This window comes from Rhea pennata, chromosome 15, assembly GCF_028389875.1.
Source record: "Rhea pennata isolate bPtePen1 chromosome 15, bPtePen1.pri, whole genome shotgun sequence".
In the NCBI taxonomy this organism is placed as follows: Eukaryota; Metazoa; Chordata; class Aves; order Rheiformes; family Rheidae; genus Rhea; species Rhea pennata.
Genome location: NC_084677.1, coordinates 2,156,859 through 2,172,911, shown reverse-complemented (window position 1 = coordinate 2,172,911; position 16,053 = coordinate 2,156,859). Strand labels below are relative to the sequence as shown.

The 16,053-nt window shown below is 37.4% G+C and overlaps 1 protein-coding gene across 2 annotated transcripts in view; it reads right to left on the bottom strand.

The window, feature by feature from the left end:
• Window positions 1–16,053, bottom strand: part of GTF3C1 (general transcription factor IIIC subunit 1) — a 55,934-nt gene that overhangs the window by 21,413 nt on the left and 18,468 nt on the right. For both annotated transcript variants that reach the window (XM_062587841.1, XM_062587842.1), the window contains 12 exons: window positions 15,383–15,536; window positions 14,284–14,387; window positions 12,742–12,923; window positions 12,089–12,373; window positions 10,915–11,060; window positions 10,466–10,563; window positions 8,631–8,727; window positions 7,383–7,560; window positions 6,439–6,580; window positions 4,366–4,501; window positions 2,480–2,561; window positions 922–1,107 (listed from right to left, as the gene is read on the bottom strand). In XM_062587841.1, the coding sequence (XP_062443825.1) occupies window positions 922–1,107; window positions 2,480–2,561; window positions 4,366–4,501; window positions 6,439–6,580; window positions 7,383–7,560; window positions 8,631–8,727; window positions 10,466–10,563; window positions 10,915–11,060; window positions 12,089–12,373; window positions 12,742–12,923; window positions 14,284–14,387; window positions 15,383–15,536 (1,790 nt within the window). The remainder of the gene's footprint in view (window positions 1–921; window positions 1,108–2,479; window positions 2,562–4,365; window positions 4,502–6,438; window positions 6,581–7,382; window positions 7,561–8,630; window positions 8,728–10,465; window positions 10,564–10,914; window positions 11,061–12,088; window positions 12,374–12,741; window positions 12,924–14,283; window positions 14,388–15,382; window positions 15,537–16,053) is intronic.

Genomic DNA, 16,053 nt, shown 5'->3' with positions numbered 1-16,053 from the left:
TGTTTACCTTGACTAGTGCAAGAGTAGAAAAACGAAGCAATTAGGGAGATTAGGAGACTAGAAGACTAGAGTTTTAGTTCCCACCACTAATTTCCCAGCCAATTCAGAATATAAGTCTCCTTTTTACTGTTGTATAATTTAACACCTCAATATCATAAAGACTACAGGAAAGGATAAAGGCTGCCAGGAAGAAAGTTTGTTAACTAAAACCTTATTTTTTTGTTTCTTTCCTTTTGTGCTGCTTTTCCACCCTTGGTTCTGTTATTCAAATGCAAATAGCTAATTGTGTAAGAGAAGTCTGTTGCCACCTTGGACACAGAGAGGAGTAGTCCAGACATGCACAGACATGCAGTGGATAAAAGAAAGTTTATCTGTCTGGATGTGAATCCCTAAAAGGTGGAGGAAGAAGAGTACTGGGAGCAGTACTGGTTGGGAGCAGTACTCAAAGTTGAGTCTGTAAGAATGAAAGAACAAAAGCAGAGAAGTAGGCAACAGCAGCTAACAAAGTAAAATATATTAATATATCTTGCCTAGGAATGAGGAAATAACCACATTAGCAAGTAAACTGACTACAAAACATCCTCTGTGGGAGGATGCTCTGAGCCACCAAGCAGAAAATGACTGTGACATTGTAATGAGCTGATCTGGCCTAGATACAATTGGGTCTTCTTTGGTTTGCAAAGTACAGTAGTACAACCATGACTCAAATACAGGTAATAGTTACAACATGCTCCTGTTTTTCTCTAGAGCTAGTACAGAACCCTGTGACATTTGAGTCCCTTCATTAGAAAAGCAGGCCAAAGAGATGGCCAGTCCCAATTCCCATACAATGTGTCAGTCGCCACAGCTTTTCTGAAGCAACTTACAGCAGATGTGTTGAAAAGAAGGCTTCTTTTCATGATATGCATGCTTGTTACTTACCTTTCTTTTTCTTCCTCATCTTCTTCCCAATATCTTTCTTAAGCCTCTTTCTCTTTTGGCTTTTTCCACCTCTCACTCGTTTGGTACGATCCTGAGTTGCTTCTTTGCTTATTTCAACACACTCTTCTTTCTGGAGAAGAGACTCAGATCCCACTTTTGCTTCTCCCAGAATGTTAATTTTGTTACCTAAAAAGATACGTGTTTATATTATTGGAATTCCATAGCAATTACATTCTACAATATTGAGAGTAAATGCCAAAGTCCGAGTAGATTAAAAGATGCCCTCTCAAACTTGCCTTTTGGTAATCATGTAATTTCATGTCACTTCTCAGTAGCTTATACAGAATAACATCACACAAATGAAGAATGGTCAGGTAATTACTAAGTCTAGAGTAAGGTACACTACCTCAAGGGAGCCAAGTTGAGGTTTTATTATTCAACCTGAAGCTTTTCCTCCTTCTTAGCTTAGATATTAGGCTATGCAATTTTAGCAGTGCCTTAATGAAGATTCATTACAGTGAACTTTTAAAAACTTACTGGAAATTTAAATCAAGGCAGACTTGACAAAAAGGCTTAGCAGTTTAAGAGTTATGAGTGTTTAAGGTTGCACATTCTTCTCAACTTAGTAATAAAGTAAAAGGTTTTTAATTTAATCCTTTAATCCTTTTAATTTGTCAAAAGGAGTTTATAAAAACATGACAATAATCCTTTGCAACAAGGCCTTTGACTGTGACTTCAGCTAAACATCACAAAACAAGCTAGGGATGAAGAAAAATTGAGGTTTTAAAATGCAATAAGCCCACTTCAAAAAGATGCCCTTGTGTAGCGATAGCTACATATAGTGTACACCCAACAGCTTATCCATGGAGCAACCAGGGCCTAATGTGTAATGAGTACAAGAGTACGAACACTCAACTTCAGTTAAAAGATGCTACAGCTGTTTTTAAACCGGTCATCTCAATACAAAAATATACACAGGCCAAATCTCAGTTCATTTAAATGTAGACTTGTCTGAAGTGTTAGAACTCTCTTACATGAAAAATATTTTTCTTTTCTCATCTCCTAGCTACTGAGGAAAGCTCCAAAACCAAGAAAGCAAAAGATTTTTCACTTTTGGGAAAGAGCAAAGTCTGAAATTTTCATGCAATTAAGCCAGTGGCAAACCACTGACAAATTGCTTTAGAAAACAAGATTAGTGTTCTACACTACATGGGTACAAACCAGACCTCTGATATGATTAAGACTTTATCAGAAAGCTATGGCACCTAACATGCCAGTCATAGATAATATTAGTTTCCCTGGACTTTCTGCAAATTGCACATGAGAAATAACCAAGGATGAAAATTATTGTTCCATATATCTAGAAACAGAAAAGGAAAATCCGTTTTTTTTTTTGTTTTTTTTTTTTGTTTTTTTTTTTTTTTTAATTTTATTGCCTCAGAAGAAGCATCCTAAATTATCATACAGAAACAAGAATAATGCAAGTCATCACTGCTGGGTTTGACAAAGACAGTAACAGCTATAATGCAGTTAGAGACAAGAATTATCGCCACCTTACCTCCAGTACTGAGTGGAAGGGGGTGTTTTGTTAAGAAGGTTTGGAGTCTCACTGTCGGTCCATTTTCAGAAACTGTACTTTCCTAAAACAACAGAAGTTTCAAAGTGATATGCAAAAAGACAAAGACTGCATAAGTTTTAACATCACTATAAATTATTATCTTTTAGGTAGTGTTATGATCAATTTAGAAAGATCTTTTTAGCATAAATGTTAGAAAGATTCCCAGTTATGATGAAGTATTGATTATTTGTCTTGTTACTGATACATATTTGAATGGTTCTAGAGCGTTTCTAAAATCTTACTAAAATCATTGCTCAATTACGAAGTTTAGAATTTCAGCAAATTCATTCAAGTTAAAAAATGTATCACTGGAAAAGAAATGCTTGACTTCCTTTCTTGTTAAGCAGGTTGAGTAGAAATCTCTGTAAAATAACTGTTTTTTTTTTCCAAAGCAGTCTACAGTTCTCATGAGCTTCAAAAATGCACACAACTAAAATGCAAATGCAGACATAAATAAATGCCTCCTATACCATATCTATCCAGCATAACTCTGAGCCCGAAATGACTGCAAGACATTATAACCTTTGCCGTTCACAGCAAAACCTTTTCCCTTGTGTGGAGTTCACTGGTGACAGAAGTGGATCAAAGAGTAAAGAGGAGGGCCGAGAGCAAAGAATTGCAGGAGGCCCTGTTAGTGCTGAATAACTGGGTGACAAAACGGTAAGTAAAATTCAAAGTGAAATGATACTGCCCGAGTGGAAAACAGGCAGTTCTGATTTTAAATATACACTCATAGGCTCCAATTTGGCCATTACTATTGGGAGTGGGATCTTAGGGTTATTACAGTCAGTTCTGCCAAAGCATCTGTTTAATGCACAGTAATGGCATAGCAATAGGCAAAGCAAATGCTAAGAACTCTTAGGGAAGGAAAGCATCATTATGCAGCTATAAACATCCATGGCTGGCTACAGCCTGAATACAACATGTGATTCTGTTTCCATCATAAATGGGACATAACAGAACTAGAACAGCTGAAAAGAGAGGCAACAAAAGCGATCAAAGGCAGAAAGATTCCATGCTGGGAATAGGTAAGTAATCCAGTACATTCCGGGCTGGGAAAAAAAAGAGGTGATAATGGCAAACATGAGAGAAGTTTACAAAATCAGAAGTGACACAGAAAGGGTAATGGAAAATGGTATTTTTCAGTTTCCCTTAGCACAGCTACTGGGGGCATCACAAGCACTGAAGGTGGCAAGCTTAAAACCATCAAAAGGAAGTGATAGTATGTCACAGGGCTTTGAAACTCTTTGTTAAAAGAGATTTTGGATAACAAAGGCTTACAGACATCCAGAAAGTGATTAGGCAGATTAATGAAAGAAGAGAAATCTATTGACAGCTATGAAACACCACTACCATTCAGGTATAGAAAGAACTTGAGCTAAAATTGCTGACATCTGGAAGAATATTTTGAGGAAAACATCACTATACATCTCCCTATACACGAGGTGAACATATCATGATACAGCTCCTTTGTTCTTACAACCTTTCCTACAGATCTTCTATTGGCCATCTCCAGACATTGGTCTGGCCTGAGATATCAGTTTTCTTTGGACATCTACTATGTTCTGGTAAGGTAAGAGAAACCAGTAAATGATCTTCATTTTCTTATTAATGAATTATTTTCTTCTTTGGTTATGTCCAGTCTTCTTCAGTCACTTCAGCACCATAATTTAGCACTCTTGCCATTCATTTCTCTCCAAAGATACAAAGCCTTACAGAGGTGCGTGTTTATGAGAAAGCATGCAAGTAACAAGGTTTTGCTGTCTCAGTTATTAAGAACATTAAAATACGGAAAGGCACGACACAATTCATTTAAAAATACTCACCTTCCTAGTCTTATTGATGATGTAACTTGTCCAAATCCAATTGCGTTTTAAATGCCCATAAAAGCTGGAATCTAGACCTGCAGCTCCTAATCCATCCCCAGGGATAGTTCCGTCATCAACCACCTCTCGACTGCCTCTAATAGAAAGAATAACAAAATATCCCCCCAAAATAATTACTTTGCAGCCAGGAAGACACTTCCTAAAAGATGTGCACAATGTGCAGAACTCTCCCCCCTGCCCTCACAATTTAGCAAGGGTTGGAAAATAACAGGAGAAAAACAGATCCTTGGTCCCTTAACTCTCCTCCAGAAGTACAGTGGCAACCAAGTTTTTCTACTACGCTTTTACAGCCAATTTTTTACACTTTTACAGCCAATACATAATCACTGAGCTTTCCGTTTTGAAATTACAAGCAAAGCAACTTCATTACTGTTAACGAAATTCCAACTGCCATGTTAAACACTGCTCTCAGTACTATTCCATAAAAAACTAAAGAAAATACCATAAAATAAAATACCATAAAACTAAAGAAAATACCTACCCAAATGAAAAACTATCAGGGCAACTGTGGGGAAAATTTTCACAGGAAAACTGTACGCTATCACATGCCACAGATCATTTGAACACTCCTTTAAGTGCAATTCTCTCCAGTTTTGTTTATAACAAATATATGTTTACATTTTATAACAAATAAAGTTTTGTCTAAATGCACATACAAACCAATCCCCCGCCCCAAACCACAATGTGTATCTAATTCCCCAGAGAGATAATTAAATTGAGAATAAATGGCATGTAATGAATGAATCAGAGCCCTTCCTTGCATGACTGGAAGTAGTTCAATTAATAATGTGGTGTGATAGTGCAGGATTAAAAAAAAAGAAAGAAAGAAAAAAAAAGCAAAGTGTCCTATTTATAAATAAAAAAAAAAAATCATGGAGACAACACCTGTTTCTCCAAATAAATGGAAATATGAATGAGCTTTAGATGTCTAATAGGTAGCATAGGTCTGACAGTCTAGTATGAACACGAAATAGTGTTTTGGAAATCCAGTTTCGCCTTATGAAAGACTAATTGAGAGCTTCCATAAAAAAAGAATTTCAGTCAAGCTTTCAGCTAACAACTCTTTGATAAAAATACTATATCACCAATTCAATTAAAAAACTGTTTCTTGATCTTAGAGAAGTTGTAGTCATCTCCAGTCTAACTACAAGTTATAATCATTTAAAAAGATTTTGTAGCATATAATGGAGACCATATGAAAAAGCTGACAAGCGGATCAAACAGAATTTGATCTACCAGTATAGACCAGTGGAATTTAGGTCCCTCAATATTTTTAAGGTAACTTGATACATCTGCCTGTAACACTGAACTAACTGAAAATACATTTAAAAATAAAGACTGTTTATAGCTTATTAAAACAGAATAGAATATTAACAACAAAACCAAATCTCACCAAACAACTTTCAACATAAAAAGTATAACTGGCATTCTGCATGGTTATCACAAGTCATAAATCTGCAGTCTTCCCAAGTTTCTGGCTGTAATTAGGCAGAAGATGAAGTGTTCCAGAGGATACTTCCAGATATTACCAGTTTACACTGATACCATAACAGGAATTAATCTGTAAACAATATGCAGCAAATTGCAAACTAGAATTTAAAATGTGACTCTGAGGAGCTTCTGAAGTTACATGTTCCTTCGGATCTATAAACTCTTGGAACAGAGAATCTTCAAAATTTTGCCTTGTATTAATTGTACTTAACATTCTTTTTCTCTCCACTTTGCTTTCCCAAAAGATTCTTGCAACCCACGTCTGCGCTACTTTGGAAAGAAATCTGAATCTGGTTTTCCCACTCAGCTAGCACAAAAACCTGCTCGGTAGATAACTTACCTGTAAATATGATGCATAACTACCTATCTTTTCCATTAGACAGCCTCTATATTGCAAAACCTCCACCAATTGAAATGCTAGAATACTAACCACCTTTGCTGTCAAGTAACGTTCTCAAAACTAGAATGGTTATTTTTACCAACTCTATTTAAGCAATAAAACAAACAGGAAAAAAGACGTACGTGGTATATTCCAACATTGCACACTTTCGTTCCAGATTGTGTTTATCCACTGCTGACTCTTGTTCCATTTCTACATCTAGTGCAGCACCAGTCTCCTCTCCTTGAAGATTACTTCTCTTTGAGCGAGGAAAGCGGACAACTCCTAGACGTACAAATAGTTCCGACTATCAGGATGACAAGCAAGATTTTAATCCCTTCACACCATTATGGAAAACTACTACACCCTCTCCTTAGAGAGGAATGTTAACATTTCTACCACCTCTCTATAAAAGATGCTACTGTGTTACAGAGGCTAATGGCCTTTCCAGTTAATTTTAGTACAAGGTGCTAAGTTGCCCAAGCTGTATTTGGGTCAGAAGTACAAGGAGGCTGGTACTGTTTATAAATAGAAAATTGCAGCAGTTCATTGACATTCTAGGCATGATTACAGCCCTTAAGATGAGATGCAAGCCCTTTGTGTTGGAGATATGTCATATGAAGGTTCACAGAAAATACTGTACACAGTACAGTACACAGTACACAGGAAAGCTTCCATAAATAAGTGAGCTGGTGAAACAATATCATTCCTACATTTTGGATGTCAAAAGTATTCAAGGTCTGATCAACCTGTGAAAGCTGCAACAATCACAAAACATGCTACCATTTGACAAATGTGTAAAGAGCTTTTTGCAGATAACTGCTTTGATGCAAAAGTAAGATAAAATTATGAATAGATTCTTTCTCTTTGCTGACTACATTACAGAAATACAGAAAAGTGTTGTCTGACATTTCAGGTGTTCCGCCTCCCCCTCAATTTTTTTTTTAATGTATATATGTTGTAGCTGTATATCCTATTTAAACATGTAAAAGGACCAAACGCATGCCTCATGTTATGGGAAAGGAAGAGGAACTGTGGTATGAATGGAATAAAATATAAGAGCAGTAAGAATGTAGTTATACCATACCCAACGGTGTATTAAGGCAGACACATTGCAAATCAAACCAGAAGTTTTCCACATCTTGCATGGTACTCAGAACATATAAGCGTCTCTCAAATGGGCGGCTACTCTGAGCCAGGTTATAGTGAGGGTCGCAGATAGTGGTATCAATAATCACTGCATTTCTCTTCATATACACAAATACCTGTCAAATACAGCATGTTTCAGGCTGGTAGGTAAAAATCACTGGGACTACCTAACTTACAGGACAAATAATTTAATCTAGTTCAGGAGTAGTTAGATTTTGCTAAGTCTTTGCTATTTTGAGCCAATACTCTGATAAGAGATGGACAGACAGACACATTGCAATGCATTCCTAAACTTACTTTGGCAGCCATCCAGAAATTCCATTTCTAGATAGAGAATGACAGTTTCTTTTTTCCCTTGCCCAAGCATTATTCCAAGTTTCCAGAGAGAGTGATTATTTTCTGCAAGCCTTCATTCAGAATTTGATGAATAATTAGATCTGATTTGGGACCTAATTAGCTTTCTTATCCTTACAAAGCATATGCTGGAACAGTGTTCTCCCTTGCATGTTCTCTGTATTTACAAAAAGATGTGCAACAGCATCATCTATTTTACTCTGATTTTATTCTGTGTTAGATACCCCAAGACCTAACATCATTTTAAAGATCATTCTCAGCTGTGCTAAGTTAGTATGTACTGTTAGTTTCCTTGAATTAAACCAGAATTTCTAAGAACTTGTCCATGATATCCCTGCAAGTAGGTTACTTATGCTGCCATTACACAGCCTAATTAAAGTGTATAATAAAACTATTACCCTCAGTTCCTTTTTAAACTAAGACTGCGGGAGAATACGGCACAAAAGTTTATATGCAAAGGTCACATTTCACAGTTGGGGTCCCTTAAAGGCCTTTCAGGGCTTTCTTCACCCAAGGATGCAAATCGCACCCTAGTTCAGTGTGATGGAAGAGCACGAGACACGTTCTTTATAGGGGGCTATGAGTCTGCAAACTTCCAAATCACTGCTGTGTGCAACTTTCAGCATTATCTTTTGATACATCTCTTTCCAGAGGAAGAGGGAAAAGTTATCTGCACAGCTTGCAGTACGTCATTAGGAATTTGAGGTTTGCATACCCATCTCAAACATCAACATTTTACTCAATTATTTAAGGTAATGGTAATCAGAAGCCCAAAAACTCATTTGTCTCACGGAACAAGTACCATGCAGAATAACAGTTCTCAAAAAATTACCTGATCTTTGTCTTGAAACTTCTCTGTTGGACCAAACTGTATTAGTCCCATATAACATAATCTTTGAAGACTTTCTATCACCGAAAAGATGTACCTCCTGCAACAGTGTTATAAGCATTACAGTTAGCACTCATAAAAACAGTAATTACAGTGATATCAGAAAACACTATGGAGCAGCCTAAAGTTTTAGAAAACTCACTGCCTTTTTAAACACTGGGTTTTTAGAATTTCTGAAGTGATACTTTCTTCGAATCATCAGCCTGTGGAAAACACATGAAACCCCAAAGCCCAAACTTCTTTTGCCCAAATCAGAAACACTATTATTTTAGCCAATGAATAACAAAATTTTGTTTTCGAAAAACAAAATTTGCCAGAAATACTGAATGTACCAATGAGTTAAAGAAGGTCAGAACACAGGCAGATGTGCAGACAATTCTATATTATGAAAAGAAGTGAGAATAAGCAAGAGGAAATGACTGGTAAATACTGGCTGACAGAACTCCACATATGTTCATATAAAGAAATGGGCAATAATCTCAAGATTTGTAGTTAAGGTTGTTTAGAACTACCTGCTCTACGACACTGCTTTCAGTTGCTTATAAGCTGAGAAAGCAAAAAATATGACATTTTCTACACTATTTTCTGCCTGTTCTACCTTTTTTTTTTTTTTTTTTTTTTTTTAAGGAAAGCTGTAGAATTCTGGAAGCTTCAAGAAGCTTTTGCAAGATCTGGTTTCTGAGATACAGTTTAGGAAAAATCCAATTATTCCTACATTTAGCTTACCTAAGATCTAAGTTTTTCTATATCGTGAAATAGGACTTGTATTTTAGCAGGAGAGTTCTGTAATGTTCAGAAGAATCATTTGACCAACCCACAAATAATGACTCAATTTGGTAATGTTAGAAGTTTTGATGAATGGAGGGGCAAAGAGGCCATTTGATTATGTGCCACACTGATCTGGTGAAAGCTATCAGACAGTGTCTGCAGATTTCAGAAAATTTCAGAAATCCAGCATGCTCGTTACTAAGAGTCAGGAAGTAATACGTTAGGAATCGCAAACCTGAGCAACCCAAGGCAACCAGACCAGATTTTTCTGAGGAGAAACCACTGCCGTAAGAGAGACCAGCCTGACCACAAGTCTGGGCAGCTGGTTCTGCCTTGCATTACTCACTTGCCAAAGACATGTTTACAGATTTGCAAAATGTGGTAAAAGCCTCCAACCAACCAAATCCATATAGCTTCCATGTGGCAATGGCTTCCTGGGGGAACTAACAGCACTACTAATACAGTAATGGAGCCTGTAGTAGTGCTGCCAATTCCGCATATCCAAATCACTTTTCTTTAATGTTGCTTCCCTTCCCTTTCCTCAATCCAATCCCAATTTTTAAATCTTCTAGATGAGGCATGGCAAACAACAGCAGACATGCCACTGAGAGTATATGGGTAGAATCTAAATAGGATGTATGAGAGGCTGGAACTGAGATATGTGGCATCTTCTGAGAGATTTATGAAGGACAGCAACATTTAGACTCTATTAAATTCTGAATTTAGGAGCAGGAGTATGTTTTGAACAGAAGCAATATCCTGTTGATGAGTTGTGAAGGACAGAGTCTCCCAGCTCTCAGAGACTGCCTGACAGCATGCATGAATATTGTTCATTAATTTCTTATTACCTTCTGTTTGGGAGAGAAAAATACAATTTCGCACACTGTCCTTAGAAGATTGATGACCCTTGTTTTAGGTTACAAAATTCTCTTTGACATAAACAGAATTAACTGAAAAAAACAGTCAACTGTTCCCCCCCTAGAGCCATTTCCTTTGACTCATCTGCTTACCTTTTATAGAGAAGCTGTTGTCGGACTGACCTTGGAAGAAATCTGATCAATGTGTGCTTTTTCTGTGGATCGTTTAAAAAGTCCTCGAGGCCATCCACCTAAAATTACTTTTTAAGTTAATCAAAATGTGAAAGATAATTATCCTTTAAATTACCACGCTTTCTTATCAGAACTGTCTACAAAAGTATTTTTGAACAAATATTACTGCTCTTGTGAAATGGTTAAACATTGTTCAAGTCCAGTGAAAGATTACTAAGATGATTAAAGGAATAGGACATATCTTAAATGAGGAAAGGCTGAGAGAACTGGGACTGCTCAGCCTAGAGAAGACTGAGGGGGGATCACATCAATACGTATAAACATCTGAATGGAGGGTGTAAAGAGGATGGGGCCAGACTCTTCTCAGTGGTGCCCAGCAACAAATGTGAAGCAAAGAAAAAGCAGTATACCTTGTAGCTGACTTGCACTATCTGAACAAAGATGGAGAGAGGCAAGCAGAGAAGAATGTCGCTAACGAGAGCCCATCCAAATCCAAACTCTCTATGAACTGGGAGAGGAGGGACATAGCGCATCCATGACGCATCATCCACATACACTAGGAACAAGAAGACTGGCTTAGATTCAGACAGGGCAAACCTAACACTTTGTTTGGACACAGGGCACAGGCAAACACAGAAGTCTGAAACAAGGTCTAACTTTGAATTTTACTGTGAGTGTTCAAGCAGAGCACATCTGGCTGTTCATAGACTGGAAATCTAAAAATCTAAAATGACGTAAAAATAATTTAACTCAGATTTTCAGTCTTTTTTAGACTTTTGCAGTTTTTTCAGTGTTGGTGAGGACTCTTGAAAAGCACATATAAGCCTACTCACAAATGGTTGCTTTTCTTTCTCAGCTTACCCAGACATTTTAAAGCATGGCTGAGAACCACCAATATAGTGTATTCGCATGTTCTGAAATACGAAATGGATGCTCACACCATAAGTACACCAAACTTATTTTTCCCCCAAGATCATCTGTTCCAAGGCTTACCTATCCTTACAGTATGAAAAAATCTTTTGGATACTCAATGCCATTATTTCTTTTTATACACCTAACAGCATGGAGAATAATCTCTCAGCTTCTTCTAACACCCTTTTTCACTCGGAAAGGCATTGATCCTCTCCCCTTACAACATCTTCTTTTTGTATAAGAAATAGAAGGTGGCAACATTTTCCAGGTTAGTTTAATAGTACTTATGTAACTGTGGTTTCAGTGTGGACCTATACCAACTGAAATTAAATTTCACTCTAGACTGTCTCTCCAATTAATTTAAATCATTCTGAATTCAAATCCCGCTCTACAAATTACTAGCAAACCTCTAGCATGTTATTATCCACATTTTGAACCTACTTTATTTCATTATTCAAATAATTAGGAAAAATACTAGTTAGGGCGGGACCCAGAACAAAACCTCTATATAACATTCAATCTGATAACAAGCCATTAATAATCTTTGAATACTTTTTTCCAAGCATCAACATCTATGTTCTTACCTTAAAGCATTTTCACTAAAATCGTATTCTCATTTATGGAAACATTACAACAAAATCTGTAGTAAAGCTAGGATGTGCCACCTCTCACCTGTTTCATTAGACAATTCTACTTCAGTCTCTTGTGCAGTGATTTCAAGATTCTCATCAGTTGTCATACTTTGTGTAGTTCCATCTGTTGCCTCTGGTTCAGCTTGAAGTGCTGCAGCATTCATGTCCGTCCCTTGCTTGTTGCCTTTTTTCTCACCATCACTACCTATTTTTTGTCGTGTTCCATTTAAAGGATGACCATAAATTAAGTACCAAAGGAACACATGGACCATTCTTAAACGTGGCATTTTGGGAAGAAAGCCAAGAGAACGTCCAAGCCCTGGAACTGAGAGGAAAGATTGAGTACCAAACAGAAATTAAAAAAAATGGATTAGAGCAGGTAAAGTAGCTAATTCTGCAAAACTGATGTGAAGAAAACTGGCAGGAAAGGTCGGCAAATGAAGGTAAATAAAAGTTACAAATGGTAGCGAAGTAGTAGTAAATGAAAATGCTCCATTTCACAATTGTAAAGAAAAAGTTAAAGGACACTGGATAGAGGTCCCTAGCTGAGGCTGCCTCTAATGTAAGACATCTCTACAAAAGAAGAACAAAAACAAAAAACCACATATATCCTGCAAGCACCCCACATCCGAAAGTGATTATTAGTAATAGATAGGTAAGTGAAAGATGCCAGGAAAACAAAGCCAAAGGTACCTGTAACAGGGTGGTAATTTTTTAACTGTGTTATGCCCATTTTTTCATCTGTTTTCCTTGCCCGATTATTTTCGGCTTTACAAGAGCTTTCTTCTGTTTCTCCTGAGTCAGGAACGGCCTCTTGCCCCAAATTTTCTTCCTCTGCATGCTCCTGGGATGTTGGTGTCTGGGGAACTTTAACCCTGAATTAAGACCACATAGCACTTCTGGAGAACTGAAGCAGTCACTCATGCCTTATCTAAGTTGAACAGAGATGGCATCACTGAGGCTGTTCACTAAAAGAAATGCAAATCTCCTTTTTGCAAAGGAGGATGGTTTTGAACTTGTTTCAACGAAATTATACTGAGTATTTTGAATAAGAGGTCTTTTTATGGGTTTATTTGGAAAGATAACCCAAGCAAGGGAATTTATCATGCATGAGTCTGTTCTCAAAGACAAAAAAACAGCTTGATAGGAGACTCCTTACCCTATATTAATCTTTCTAGATGTAAGGAGCAACTACAAGCTTGTGATTTTCTTTCGCAAATGCACAAACCATCCCTGAAGAAGAGACTGAAATCTCATCTTAGGAAAGTGGCCTCCTTATGAGGCTACAGGATCATGTTCCTTGTTTATGCTTCGTTTCCAGACTCAAGGATCTTGCGCTCTCTGCAGCTCAAGGGACTGATGCTTGGACAATGATCTCAGCCTACACTTATGACTAATATGCTGAGAAAGCAGAAGATGCAAACTGGAAGCCCCTCAGATCCTCCTTCTCTTAAGGAGTGCTCAAAATAACAGACAGTAGCTCCAGCTCATCTTCCTTCTGTGAATGTTTTAAAGGAAAAGAGTGAACTAGTCCTCTCTACAAGGCACCTAAAGCTTGCAAGTGAGTCAAAAACTGAAGTTCAAATCTTTAGCAAACTAATAAGCTAATGCCTGTACTGTAATTAGTAGTCTCCTTATGAGGATTTGTTTATCTGCCCGCACTTCACACAGGCAAGCAAATGCCTAAATCTCAAAAGAAACACAAATGGAATTTCTTCCTAATTTATCCTAGCATTCTCCTATTTCTGCCTGCAGCTACAGTGAATCCCACACTTTCTCCAAACACCACACTAGAATTACAAGACTACAAGTCCACTATTAACCAAAGGACCAAAAATAAAGCAGTTTAATTTGGCCCACAGATAAGCCTCATTCTCTGTGCATGGGTAAAACTCTTTAAAGAGGGCTGTTCCAGGCTAGCTGGGCTAGTAATACCAAGAGAAGACAGCCTCTCTGGAATGCGTATGGCAAAGGCAGCATGGGGAACTAAACCTTGAAGTTAAGGCTTTAACCTTGAAGGTTAAAGAGCAAGGGATCAGAGTTCAGTTGCGCTCCTCTCATGATTCTGGGAGACATTCAGGATGTTGCTTTCCCTTTGTGCTTTGGTTTCTCTATTACCATAAAGAGGGCAATTTTTCTTTTGCTTACTTTGTATTTATTTCCTCCATATAATTTTGCATGTGTTAAATGTAATAAGCCAAGTTACACACAAACATACAGACCACTGCAACTTGCCTGTTTGCTGTGCTCGAACTGGAGATTCGGAAACGCACCTGCTCAATGGCACTTTTTACAAGGGGATCATTAGGACTCACAGAAGGATGAACAACAAACTCTACCTGTTTAGAGCAGCAGAAAACAAAAAGTAGTTATAGTGATATTGGCTCTTGATCTGCTGCATAATTTATCAGAGTTTAACAGCCAGTTAATTCAGAATAGCATCCAGACAATGGATGCCCTATACATCCTCTAAAGTCTTCCTAATTCACAGAATACTAGTGCCTTTGGATCAAAAATCCCATTGTTTAGCTTGTACTATGAAGAGGTTAGGTCATATGGTCTCTGTAGGAATAAAGAGCTATCTCACACGTTCAAATCTCTCGTTTTTTGTTAATTAGAAGTATTTGGGGAACAAAAATTTGATTTTGTAAGTATTAAGCTGAAAAGCATGAATGAAATCCCATACTTTGTAACACCAAACTAACTCATTACTGCTGAGAATGTACATACACAGTTTAGATTAGTAATTTTTATATGTGCTCTATGGTAATTGTGTAGCAGGTAATTTTCAATAGATTGCTTCTATCTCTGTTTATGAACATATCACACTAATAAGTTACATGATGATTGTCAGCTTTATAAAACAAAATTAAACTACAGATATTTTACTTCATAAAACTTCCAAAGGCAAACAATTAAAAAAAAAAAAAAAACAGATCACATGCTATAAATTTCAACTCCGAAGTTAATTAATGATTTTTCATATACCCCTAGATTTCAAGAGCAGATTAAACACAATTGTGTTGTGCTTTAACAGTGCAGAGACAGAACTGTGAATTGTGTGTTTGGCAAACAGCATAACCTCCTAAAAGGGAGATTCCGAGATTTTTATCTCTAGACTATTTCTGGGAATTATCTGGAGCACAAAAATTCAAAGTACTTCTATGGTTTTCATATAGCTTTCTTTGGGAAACATAGCTTGTGGGCAGCTCAACTGTGGGTTCTGCTACAAAAAGTGAAGTCTTCCAAACATTTTGAAAAAAAGGCTCAAAACATTTTGTTAAAATAAAAGCACAGGAAAAGGTGTTTCTATTGACAGAATTTGAGCAGTCACCTTTTTACTAATGCCATCCTGAATGACTGTAGTACGATAGAGTCTGAGGAGTCCTTCTCGTGCAAGCTTCTGCACCAATCGGATGATAGACTTTTTGCAGCATTTGGTAGAGACACCTTCTTGCTTCTCATGATCCATGACCATTTTCTGAAGCCTAGAAGATACAAACAGCATCTTGCATTTTAAGCCCAGCAATGCTCCAAACTGCCCAACCTTCACTTGCAGTAGTCTGCAAGGGCATGCTCATGCCCTGCTATCCCTAATGCATTTCTTCACATACTATTGCACAGGTGCCCCAGGTTCTCTTTCTGACTCTTTCAATCTTGGAAAAACAGTTCTGAACCTGCTGGCAGCACTGAAGGAGATAGCAAAGACCTGAAATACCTTCTAAGCCTGTTCTTGGACTTGGCTAGATGACCTGTGATGACACCATTCCATAAGACCAGGCTATAGTTTCACACCTTACAAGTGAACTAGATGACGGAAATCTCAAAATTACCAAACTAGATGAGAATAATGCCACGACTTCTTACTAAAATCCTTTGGAAAGCAATCCAGGATCTCATGCGTAACCAGATCTGCAACGGTGCAATCAGATTTGCCACAACTGTGTCTGGCTAATCTAGAAGCGGGGACTCCAGGATTTTCATTTCGCTTTTAAGGGGGATCAT